We start from the raw sequence: 13,044 nt of genomic DNA on the forward strand, positions 1-13,044 counted from the left end.
AGTCTGAGCTTTCTCAGACACAGAAACATTAAATAAAATGTCACTTAGCGAGACGGATAACACAGTTTAATCAGATTGTGAGAGCTCACGTCTCGGGGTTGCAGGTTTAATACTGCCGCTCTCACGTCATGCTCAATGTTGAGCTGAGATGTGAGAAAAGCTCAGACATACAACACTGTGAACCCATGAGCACGATGGGCTTCGTCATATTTTCTTGACTTTTGGGTTGCTTGCATCCACTTGTCCTGTTTGTCTCAGAAGCATCACAGAAGTTTTTCTTTTTTCGTCCCTGTCAAGTATCTCTCCGCTCTGTCACCTCTGCTAGCGTGAAAGTAGCGTTTGTTCATTGTTCCGCCGTAAAACGATTCTGATGTCAAAACATTAGTTCCGTGCTACATTTCCCCACCAGTCATGGGAATGTAGTGTGTGTGTGTGTGTGTGTGTGTGTGTGTGTGTGTGTGTGTGTGTGTGTGTGTGTGAGAGTGTGTGTGTGTGTGTGTGTGTGTGTGTGTGTGTGTGTGTGTGTGTGTGTGTGTGTGTGTGTGTGTGTGTGTGTGTGTGTGTGTGTGTGTGTGTGTGTGTGTGTGCAGTTCATGCATCAGTGAATAATCGCTACAACTAGACACAAGCTAAGTTCCTCCTGTCTTGTTGTCAGACAGCTGATAATGGGGGGTGTTTGCTCAGGAGGTAGAGCGGGTTGGCTGCTAACAAGATTGCTGGTTCGATCCCCGGCTCCTCCTAGCTGAGTGCCTGGTGTCCCTGAGCAAGACACCTCACCCTAATTGCTCCTGACGAGCTGGCTGTCAGGAGCGTGGTTGACTCCACCGTCGGTGTGTGAATGTGTGTATGAATGGGTGAATGTCAGTCAACTATGTAAAGCGCTTTGGATAAAAGCGCTATATAAATGAGCACATTTTTTATAATGGAAGTGAAGGGAGTTAGCCCCAGCTGACCTTTAAGGCATTTTAAATGATCCCAGTATGTTTTGCAATTTTAAGAGTTTTCAGCATATTTTTGATTATCGGGATTACTATCGTTGTGAATCGCACTTGTTTCAGCCAGGATAATCGGAACATGAAATGTTCATATATCATACCATGGCCTGGTTGTTTTAAATGATAGAACATGATGAAAACTTGAATCGTTATTAATAAGGGTGTCCCGATCCTCCAAATCCACTTTCAGTTTATGGTCTTCTTTACAGATTTTCTCAATTACGTTGGCGCATTTCTTGAAACGGGTGCATTTTTAAAAATAGCTTCTATGGTCGAACACAACATTGAACTCATCCTTCAAAACAAAGTTATTGTCTCCTATTAAAAGTCACAGCTCTCAAAATGAGAAGTTCCTTTGGCGTCGTGTAAACAATGGTGGTCGGAGGGTTGAGATGTTCTTTCAGGACGGTGGTGGAGCCTGGAAATGTTCCTATAACCACATTTCAGGTTTGTCCTATTGTTTTAATTGACCCTGAATGTTTTATTTTTGTCCAGTGAACTCAATGTTATTGTGTATCAAACTGAACAGTATCCAGATGCTGATTTAGTACAAGTTCTTAAGTATTGCACACTGCACTCCCGTTTCCATGGAGACTGTTAACAGTAAACTTTACATATCTTACTCCTCTTCCTCTTCCTGGAGCAGGAAGTATATTTTAACCTGAGCAGGTTCCTCCACGTTCACACATGTGGTTATTCTGTTGAAGTCCAGCTCTATAAATATGTTTGGTATCAGCCGTAGTCATGAATAGCATCTGTGAGGTTACTAGAGATAACGTGTGATTGGTTGATGAAGATGAGAGAAACTCCTCATTCGTTAGTGAAGTTCAAGCTGTTTGGAGGAACACATGTTTTGAAAAGTCATAATCATTTTAGAATTGTGCCAAAGCAACTGAGAAAAAACTGTAAAAAGACATGGTAAGAGACATGACAATATTTGGGAATGTAACATAATTAGGCTTCACTTGTCAGAGCCAGAGGTTGCAGACTGGACTGAATGTATTGTAACTTAGTGAGTAAATGTTGCTCATACTTGTTATTAAAATCCTTTAAATCCAATTTAATAATTAGCCTTTAATGCACCTCATCCAAAAGCTTTAATTCACTGCATGCATCCTCTGCTTCTCAGCAATCAAAAAGGATCACAAGGGTCTCCGTTCAAAACGCGTCGTCAGGCAGAATTCTTGCATCACAGAGTAGTCTCTCCGTACTCTGCTTCCAGCAGCAAGGCCTCCGACTGAACAAACACCTTTTTGGGAGAGTCCCTGAGAGGTTTGCAAAAAGAGGTCAGCGCTACACTCTGTGTGTAGCAGCATGGTAATCACGGTTTAAGGAGGAGCCATCCTGGAGGTGGAGGATGGGAGGGCGGTGGAGGTAGAGTGAGAGAGCTAACCGTCATGGTTACCAGCTCCATCTACAGCTACACACATCGATCTTACGTGGAAGAATAACATCGTCATTGTGGCATTTTAAAAGGGACACAATCATTTTACACATTCTGTATTGGATTCTGTATAATATGCCATTGGAGAAGCATGTTGCTAGTCATCTTCTGATTTAAAGAGTAACTAAACCTCTAAAGCAATGTATCTGGGTATGTATTAGTTTTGTAGATTGATGAAGTTAAATGTATTTGAATTCTACATATTGACTCATAGACATACAGAGTCACTGCAATTGGAGTTTGCATTCAATTCTGAAATAATATGTACAGTAATCAAAGTGAAGTTATGGACAACCATAAGTGAAGAGTATCCCTGACTCGGCGTGCGATATATATTGTCTACGATAATATGTTAATTGTTGTTTTAAAGATGTGCGAAATGACAATATTGAGCATGTTGTTTAAAAATAATCAAAACACACCTCGAGAGTCCTCAAACATTCACTTATTTTCCAGCCCAGCAGGACAGACTACTATCACAGCAAACTGCACGAGCCTAGCGGCTGCATGGCTGAAGTTAAAAATGAGTGAACAAACAGATAAAACACAATCAACGTTGTTAGATTTATCAGCTGGACGCGGATCAACGTCACTCAGTCAACAGTAGCCGTTAAAGACAGCTGACTTTTTCACCATCTGCAAATAAACCAAACAGAATATGAAGCGTATGAAAAGCTTCGGGAGTGAAAACAAAAACACAATCTCGGCAACAGAGTTCCTTACAAGACGGCAACGAAAGAAGGTTTCACATTTTACAACAACGGATTTCTGGTTGAGCAGAACATCCGAACCGCACCTCTCATTAACATTTCATTTAGTTTAAAATGCTCTCCAAATACTTTTTGCTGGTCTTTGTGCAATATTTTACAATATTTTACAAAGTAAATCCTGTAGGCCACTTTGAAATTGTTTACTCGTACCTGCACTGTTTGATCTCAATACCTGCTCTGGTGATTTCAGTGTTTCTGTTTTGTATTACACTTGAATAACTCAGTTTTAAGTTAATAAATAAGAACTGTTTTTCTTAAATACGTTGTTTTTATTTATAAAACCATAACATTAACAAGAGCAAACAAGTACAATACAAGGCTTTTACAAGCAGATTCATTAGGGATGCAATTATCGTCATCAATTATCGTTATCGGCAAAAGCCCCCAAAATATCGAGATCGTTTTTCGTGAATGTCGCACACCTCTAGCCGTGACCCAATTAGCCTGTTGTTCACCAAATATCTCAGTTTTCAAGATTTCACGCCCGTTTAAGAGAGTTTAAATCCAAAGAAATCCATTTAAGGGCTTCCACACCGTGCATCATCGGGTTCTCATCATCATCACGATACATGCACGATCACGATGCAAAAGCCTGCCCCAAACGCGATGACGAAGAAAAAGTAGTCCTCATCTATTGCATCTTATATTGAGTAACCCAAACAACATGATTCAAGCATACTCATTTTATAACCCTATTTTTTATGTTTTCATGTCTTGTTTCTGGAAAATACTGGAAGCAGAACAGTTTGGTAAGAGACGTTTTTGTTAAAATTAGGAGCCAATATTTTAAAGGGAGCAGGGGAAATTAAACTTGAATTTCATATAGTTATATATCTTATTAAATGATTGTTGACTATGGTAAATAAAAGCATGCAAAAAAGAATGATTGCACTAAATATTCAGTGTTTGCTCCATGTTAGCAGTGTAACTATTACAGCAGAAAGACAGAACTGTATAGCTAATATGCACGTACGTCAATATTTGTTCATCACAAGTCATATCGTCATCGCAATATTGAACAATGTTACCGTACCGTACATCTTACCACAGCCTTCAACCTACCCAAACCCTGTCACCTGTCTCAGTTTGTTGTCTGTTTTCTTCTTTGTTCTCTGTTTATGTAAAGCGTTCTTGGGTTTTGTGAAAGGCGCTATATAAATGAAAGCTATTATTCATATTATTATTATTATTATTATTATTATTATTATTATTATTATTATTATTATTATCTTCCACCGGGAGACTCACGTCCCGTGACAACCAAGCAGTTATGTTGGTTGAGCAACACGGATGGCAACGTTGTGGGTTGAAAATCAAGAACAAATCACATTTTCAAATGTTTCCTGAGGAAGGAAACAAACTCCTCACATTTACTGGGTGCTTTGTTCACTAGAGAACACCCGAGGGTGAAACCTGCTCTCAAATCATTAAAGTTTATACTTTCACGTCACCATGCAGGGTGTTATCATGGAACCATGGCTGTGATAATGAATGAAACATCAGTCCGATGCCTCCATGTCTCAGGAACAAAGATGCTATTTATTTTGGATGCAGATCAACAACTTGTTTCTATAGTCTTGACCGTCCTGTTTACGATGAGTCTCTAAGACCTCCGAGGCTGCAGACAATGATTCCTGGTGTTGTTGGCGGTCGCCCCTCACACACTGTTGATGGGGATGACTCGTTTACTGCTGTAATCTGGTAATCGTGTTGATCTGTTATCTCTGTTTCATCAGCTTTCAGATCAGCTCACGCTCGGCTCATTTAACAGCCACGCTGTTGGAATACAAAGAATGACTCGCTATCGTTTAGCCGTCCTCAGAGACTCATCTCCCGTTTGAATAGCAGGAAGACAGTTAGCTTCAACGTTTAGTTTGGTATGCAACTTTCTTCCCCTCAGTACGCCCAGTGAACTCAATAATTACTGGCACATTAAGCTAATGGGCGCTAATGAGGTCTACGTCGTAGCACACTGTTTGTAGTAATGAGGACAGGACAATACTGTTGCTTCTATTCACTTCCATTTGTTCTTATTCATTTCTTTTTATTTGTATTTATTGGATTGGATTGTTTTCATTATTTCATCTATTTTACTGTGAGGTGGGAATTAATTAGTTATTTCCTGACGACGATTTTCTTTTACTCCGAACATTTTAAAACCAATATCTGTATTTTCAAAACAGGCTCGTTACTTTAGTTTGAAATCACTTTGAGTACATTTCAGAGTGTGTACTTTTACACAATAACTTAAAGAGGTTGAATCAGTACTTCTACTGTTACCCGAGTCTTTTTGAACACAAGTATCCGTACTTCTACTTGAATGTATTTGACACCAGTTTTATTACCTTGTATATTGTTGTCTATCAAATCACTCGGTTTGGTGTTTGAGTTACGTAGCAGCGTTTCTCTGGCTTCACTATCATTTTACAACTTTAGGATGGATTCAAGTGTTCATAATGGAAAGTTGTAATAACACAGTATGGCCACTATGTGAGATTTTCTTTTTCTTTCCTGGGGTTTTGGTGAGAAACAGTCAACCGGTGAAGCATTAAAGATCGTATAAAATTAGTGATGCCTAATATTTATCAGCAACTGTGGAGAAATACCAGGTTTAAAGTCAATATTATCACCTTCCCGCTCATAATGTTCACCTATATAACACTATATCCCCCCCAAAAAAACAAAAATCTATTTCTTTTTATTTTTGTTTCACGATGCAACGTTTCTCTTACGGAAAGAAGATACGACACGCTTTCATCAACTACTACCAACCAATAATATCATGATTAGACATGAGACTATATGAAAATCTCATGTCACGATTATCCTGGCTCAAATAATTGTGATTCACAATATTAACCTGATAATCACCGAAATCTGCTTCAAACTCTATGGCACTAAAACAGTGAAATTACTAAACATAGTTAGAGACAAATAGAGGTATTGTGTCACAGACACGTGAACATCCTTATAATAATAATAATGATAAACAAATAATTAAATAAAGTAATCATCCCTGCATAAATAAGAGATAAATTCATATATTTTTAAATGAGTGAGTTATTGTGAGTGTGTTTTATCCTGATCCATGATAAAATCTTATTTCTTCCCTTCACTAATCATGATATCCATCCATCAATCTGCAAATCCGGCTCTGCATGCAGAAGATCTGGAGATCTATATATAGTCCTCTACATAGTCATCCATATAGTCCTCCATGTAGTCACTATATAGTCCACTACATAGTCCTCTACATAGTCCACGACATAGTCCTCTATATAGTGCTGGACATAGTCCACTATAGAATCTACAACATAGTCCTGGACATAGTCCACTATAGTCCTCTACATAGTCCAATATAGAACCCTCAACATTGACTTCTACATACCGTAGTCCTCTATATAGTCCACGACATAGTCTCCTACATAGTCCACTGTATAATCCTCAACATAATCCTCTGTACACTCGTATGTGGTCCTCCCTGGACTGTGAGTGAGCCGTGAATGACCCCTCCGTGACCCTTCAGGGGGGTTTGGTGGTGTCTTGTGGGTGGAGAGTGGGAGGGTCGTGTCCCCTCTAAGGCCCTATAAAAACCGGAGCCGGCCCTGCACCATACACAAACATGTTTGACCGCCGAGATTTAAGAAGTGTCGCAGACAGACAACAGAACAACAAAACCCCGCAGCCCGTCCATAAATCACAGCGTGTGTGTCCGCATGCAGCGCCCTGTCAGACGGCAGTGACACGGCGTTTGCAGCCGGTTGAATCCTCCAGCCGGGCCTAATGCTGCGTCTCCGCGCCGCGCAGCCTCCCTCATCTCCCCGCAAACACGTCCAGCATGCTACCGCCCGTTCCGCTGCCTACCTTTCCGCCAGGCAGAGTCCCTCCCTCGTTGCTGCTGCTGCTGCTGCTGCTGCTGCTGCTGCTTTATTCAAGACGACGATACGAGTCCGCATCAAACGAGTCCAGGTTGATTAAACCCGAGCGGTGTTTCCCAGCACTTTCCAAGGGGTTCCTCCTCCTTTGAGACGGACGTGAAGCCAAGGTCGTAACGTTTGGTCCGCGGGGTCCACAAACCGCGCGGGACACATGAGACGGAATCACATAAACATGGCTGTGACTTGCCAAATTATCTCTGGTCCAAAAAAAACCGAAGTGAAAATGAATAAATACAACAGCAGGAAGTGACAGGTAGGCGCACTTATCTTGACAGCCAGGTGTCTTGGCTAATCATCCGCCGCGGCTCCACGGGGAGGTCCCGCCTCCAACGGCAGCGAGCCAATCAGAGCGCGGCTCCGAGCTAGCGTCCTTCAGACGCAGGTGCATCTGTGATGCCTTCATGGGCTCTTCGAAGGCTCGTACATCACGTGGTCGTCCGTTCCTAAAATTTCCTCAAGCAAGAAGACGTGACAGGGTCATAGAAGAAATACACGTCATCAGTCCATTTGAAAAGATTTGTTTTAACCTAAACTCAACCCAGATGAATGTTTGCTGTGACGTACAATAAACACACATTTTCCAGATGCCTATGGAGCAAATCAAAGAGATATACAGTAGTTTCTGTTCCTCCTGTTACATTATTGAAATCACTTGGCAAAAAATATTAAACTTTTAAAAGGGAACGACCCATAAGGTCTGAATCAGGAACAAACTGCATGATTTAAACTTTAAATTATAATCTGCAGATTCTACAAGGTAAATCATATATTTCTGTGAATCCCATCTTTTGTTTTGGTGTTTAGTACTGGATAAGATCTGTATGCGCTTCATTTAGCAGAGACTAATATGACCCCATTGAAGAACATGGGATGTGTTCCAAATTCTCTACCGGGGCCAAAGTCCTGAAAATGACCACAGCAGGTGACACTATTATCAAACTATGAATGGGACTTTTTTCCTTTATATCCTCATACATTTCTACCAGATTAATCTTCATATTAAGAGAAATACTTTTTGTATTACACTTTGTCTAAAAAATAATATAAAATATGCAAATGAGGCAATATCTCATTATATATGTGTACATACCCTTGAAGCTACAGATTTTCTGAGTCGATCACGATGTTCACAATGACCATGATTGTAAGATCATAGAAGAGTGGAAACATTCTGATTTGATATCAAGAAAATGGCTTAAAAAATAAATAAAGATGAAAAAAATAATTGTCACCTCATTCATGTATTGATCATTCCTTGGGATGATTTGGATCATGTGACCCGGCCTGCGGCAGGACCTCCTGTCATATCGTCGTCCCTCTGCTTTCCTTGTGCTGGTTCATGTCTGCCCTCTAGTGGCCACTCTGTGAACCCCAGGAGTGTCCATGGTGATATGCATGCAGGTCACAGGACACTGTGGATTAATGAGGACGAAGTGTCATTGATTGGCTTTGTGTCGCTCAGAATCTGCAGCTTTTCACCTGCAAATTATTCTGGTCAGAAAATAATTTAAGTGATTGTTTGTGCATATCTGACATCTGAAATATGCATTACAAACACAACATTTCAGATTAGATATTAGGTAGATTTGTTAGTTGATATGAAAAAAAAACTATTTATTATGAAATCATTTTTTGTGTGAGTTTTAGGTCTTTTTTGTGTTACGATTTTTTATCTGCTCCAAAACACTTGGCAATAACAGGTATGGTGCATGTTTTGTGTTTTAATTCCTTTGTATGTATTTTTTCATCTTGGGGATGTTGACCTACACACATATCATTAAACAAAGAGAATATATATATATATATATATATATATATATATATATATATATATATATATATATATATAAACAAAGCAGGGAAGTCACAGAGTTGCTTTGGTAGCAGGTTGGCTGTTGTTACCCGTGGCAACAGGTAAACAAAGAGCTCAGAGACAGAGGAGAGAAAATGTCCGTGAGCAGAAAAGAGAGAGCAGAGGATGAAAACCAGGAGGTTTTCTCAGAAGAGGAGGAGTGGAGGAGTGCTGTGGACGAGGAGGAGGAGGAGGACTTTGAGGTGGCCTCCTCCACGGCTTCCAGAAGATCACCTGGAGCTCCCAAACAACTCATCGTCCCCAAAATACCGGAGGCAGTGGACGACTTCCTGAGGAACTTCCTCCGGAGAGCCGGTCTGAGCCGGACCCTGAACAGCTTTGAGGCAGAGTGGTACAGATCAGCGCAGAGACTCCTGACGGACACTCTGGCGATGGTGGGGCCGTGCGTCCTGTTCACTCCTGATGCTCTCACACACAGACAGCTCCTTCAGATGGAGCTGGAGACTGTCCACGGAGAAAACGGCCGGCTCAGACAGGACGTGCTGGCGGCAGGAGAAGACCTGGTGAGGACGCAGAGGGAGAGGGATTTCCACCAGCTGCAGTACAGACGAGTCACTGAGGACAAACACAGGCTGATGGAGGACTTCAAACGGCTGGAGAAACACCTGGAGTCCTACGAGCCGGCGCTCAAGCAGCTGGAGGACACATATCAAGCAGCTCTGAGGCAGAAAACGCTCATCAGTTTAAAAAAGGGACGACTTCAAAACACCACAGAAGCCAGAGTGAATGAGGAAAAGTCCCACATCAAGGAAGAGAGGAGCATGAAAAGCAGTGACAGCGCTGATAAATCACCAACAAAGAGCCCTGTCACCAGACACCCAAAGGACACAGAGTTTCCTGTCTGCAGCAGACTGGCCAACCCTCACCTGGCTCCCGTGGGATTTGAACAGTGGACAAGTCCCAGCTCCTTCAGCCTGTCCTACTCCATCAAAGCCCACGACCTTCCCATCAGCTGCATTGACCTCCATCCACGGGAACGCTTCCTCGCCTCCGCCAGTGACGACCGCAGCTGGAGGCTGTGGAGGCTGCAGCCCGGCGGAGAGAAGGTGAGGAGGTTCAGCCTGTCAGAGACCGGAGATTAGAGCTCAGATACCATGACAGGAGACCTTATGTGTTGGTGTATGAGATGAGATATGATTACATATAAGATGAGATATGAGACAAAATGAGATGACATGAGATAATAAGATTAGGCAACATCAAATTAGACAAGACAAGATATAATAGAATATATTATCCATCCATCCATCCATTTTCTACCGCTTATCCTGTATTTAGGGTCACGGGGGGGCTGGAGCCAATCCCAGCTGTCATTGGGCGAAGGCAGGGTACATTCTGGACAGGACGCCAGTCTATCGCAGGAGAATATATTATATGATATATAATAATAGAATATATGAAATAATCTGGGATGAGACAAAATCATTTCATATAGTTTTTTCTACTTTATTGCCAATTTTATTGATTATAGCTAGCTTGCTAATTCCACCATTCTTTAATGCTCCACTGGCGCTCCAGAGAAGGACAAACTAGCCAGCTAGATAGCTCACTAGCCAGCTAGCCTCTGTCTCCCTGAGCTGTGACATCACTTTCCAGCGGCACTGACAGCCACTTGTTACCATAACAACGAACAACAATCACAATTGTTTTTCTTCATTACTAAATCTTATGTAATGAAAAGAGGTCAATACCATTGTGTTGGGTTGCCAGGCGAGGGTCGCCCTTATTGGCTCTTGTACCAAAATGTAATGTCATGTGTGTTGCCAGGTTAGTGAGATGGTGCTTACAGGTGAGGGTCACTCTGATTGGCTGTCTGGCTGCAGCTTTCACCCTGATGGAGCAAAGCTGGCAACCACCAGCGGAGACGCTATGGTGAGTTCACCTTCACAACCTGACATCCTCCCTGTGATGTTCCTGATCTTCTTCTTCTGTGGTGATGTTTCTGATCTTCTTCTGTGGTGATGTTCCTGATCTTCTTCTTCTGTGGTGATGTTCCTGATCTTCTTCTGTGGTGATGTTCCTGATCTTCTTCTTCTGTGGTGATGCTTCTGATCTTCTTCTGTGGTGATGTTCCTGATCTTCTTCTGTGGTGATGCTTCTGATCTTCTTCTGTGGTGATGTTCCTGATCTTCTTCTTCTGTGGTGATACTTCTGATCTTCTTCTGTGGTGATGTTCCTGATCTTCTTCTGTGGTGATGTTCCTGATCTTCTTCTGTGGTGATGTTCCTGATCTTCTTCTGTGGTGATGCTTCTGATCTTCTTCTGTGGTGATGTTCCTGATCTTCTTCTTCTGTGGTGATGTTCCTGATCTTCTTCTGTGGTGATGTTCCTGATCTTCTTCTGTGGTGATGCTTCTGATCTTCTTCTGTGGTGATGTTCCTGATCTTCTTCTTCTGTGGTGATGTTCCTGATCTTCTTCTGTGGTGATGTTCCTGATCTTCTTCTGTGGTGATGTTCCTGATCTTCTTCTGCGGTCCACTCCTGGATCGTCCTCCTTGCAGGTGCGGCTCTGGGATTTCTCCCGTGGTTGCTGCGTGTTGGCGCTGCCCGGTCATAGCCAGCCCACTTGGGGCTCTGCCTTCCACTCGTGTGGTCATTTCCTGGCGTCCTGCTCTGCCGACGGAACCGCCAAACTGTGGGACCTGAACAGCCAGCGCTGCCGCCTCACACTGCGTCGCCACACCGCCTCTGTCAACAGTGTCTGCTTCCTGCCCTTCTCCAATCTCCTCCTCACCTGCTCAGCTGACAGAACCCTCGCCCTGTGGGACGCCAGGCTGGGTGTCTGCACAGAGAGCTTCCGGGGACACCGGCACCCCTGCAACCACGGCACCTTCAGCCGGGCGGGTCACATCATGGCCTCCTGTGACTCTGGTGGTGTAATCAACCTGTGGGACGTCAGGAAACCTGCGTTGGCAATGGCAACGGTAGATGCCGGGCCGCTTGCTGCCAATCAGGTGGCGTTCAGCCCGTCAGGGAAGACGCTGGCTGTTGCCGGCACCGACCGCCTCGTTAGGGTAGTGGAGGTGGACTCCGGCGTGGCGGGCAGCCTGGCAGGACACAGCGACAGTGTGCAGAGTGTGGCGTTTGACCACAAGGGGGAGACTGTGATGTCAGCCGGTAGTGACGGGATGATTAACGTCTGGGCCTGAAATGGAACAACGGACGTGAAACCAGCTGATTATCCGATTGTTCGGCTGTCAGCAGACGATCTGAACACTGATTACTTGTGATGTTGAAGGTCTCACAACATGTTTGATACTCATGCAAGATATAAACCAGAACTTTTTTGATGGCTTCAATGAACAAAAGAAGCCAAGATTCCTAAATATTAAAAGTCATCTAAACACAAGCAGTATAATATCTTTAATACTTTATCTACATAAAATACAGTCTGATCACATCGCCTTGGTTTTCCTTTGGCATGGCCGCTCAGCAATGTCACGCTTGGCCCAGGCAGCCAATCAAATTGAGCAAGGTCAACCACTTCCTTGGTTTTAATGCCGGTAGACGTGGAAGTAACAGAAAATGGTCGAAGGCAGACGAAAGGTTAAAATGAGTGGTTTATTAAATGGATTTGAATGTTTCCCTCCCCCTCATCCAACAGCAGAGCAACACCAAGAGCTCCATGTCAGCCTGAACTAAAGGTCAAAGGTTATGCATGTCCTCTTTGGCCTCGCAGTAACACAACATTTTGAACACGCTTCAATGGGGTTTGAAAAAAAACTCAATAGAGATTTATCCCATATGTCCAAATTATAATCCATAATAAAAAATGTTTACAAAAACTGAGCCGACATCATGGAGGCAGTAAACTATGATGAGTTTTATTGTAACCTGTTTGAGGACAAACCATCTCAGACCGGCTGCAGACGAGCCTGCTTCACAGAAATAAAGGCACTTAGTGTGAACCATTAAAAACAGATCAGTTAACAAAACAATTATCTTCTCACATTCAGGTCACACATCGCTGCCCGGACGCTCATTTAGCACTTTACTGCTTCTGAGAGAAAATACAGATATCCTG

The 13,044-nt window shown here is 42.8% G+C and overlaps 2 protein-coding genes across 2 annotated transcripts in view; one reads left to right on the top strand and one right to left on the bottom strand.

Moving 5' to 3' along the window:
* LOC311030308 (ras-specific guanine nucleotide-releasing factor RalGPS1-like) overlaps positions 1-7,364 on the bottom strand; it is a 110,458-nt gene extending 103,094 nt beyond the window's left edge. Inside the window, exon 1 of the mRNA XM_084035972.1 lies at positions 7,074-7,364. The gene's annotated coding sequence lies outside the window, so the exon portion shown is untranslated. The remainder of the gene's footprint in view (positions 1-7,073) is intronic.
* A 1,730-nt stretch (positions 7,365-9,094) lies between these two features.
* On the top strand, positions 9,095-13,031 carry spag16 (sperm associated antigen 16; the record flags this gene model as incomplete). The annotated part of the gene is made up of 3 exons (XM_084036156.1): positions 9,095-10,066; positions 10,788-10,892; positions 11,522-13,031. 3 exons carry the CDS (start codon positions 9,095-9,097, stop codon positions 12,167-12,169), a joined length of 1,725 nt encoding a protein of 574 aa, XP_083892282.1. The 3' UTR covers positions 12,170-13,031.
* Between the last annotated feature and the right edge of the window lie 13 nt (positions 13,032-13,044).

Source organism: Eutrigla gurnardus (genome assembly GCF_963514095.1).
Source record: "Eutrigla gurnardus genome assembly, chromosome: 19".
In the NCBI taxonomy this organism is placed as follows: Eukaryota; Metazoa; Chordata; class Actinopteri; order Perciformes; family Triglidae; genus Eutrigla; species Eutrigla gurnardus.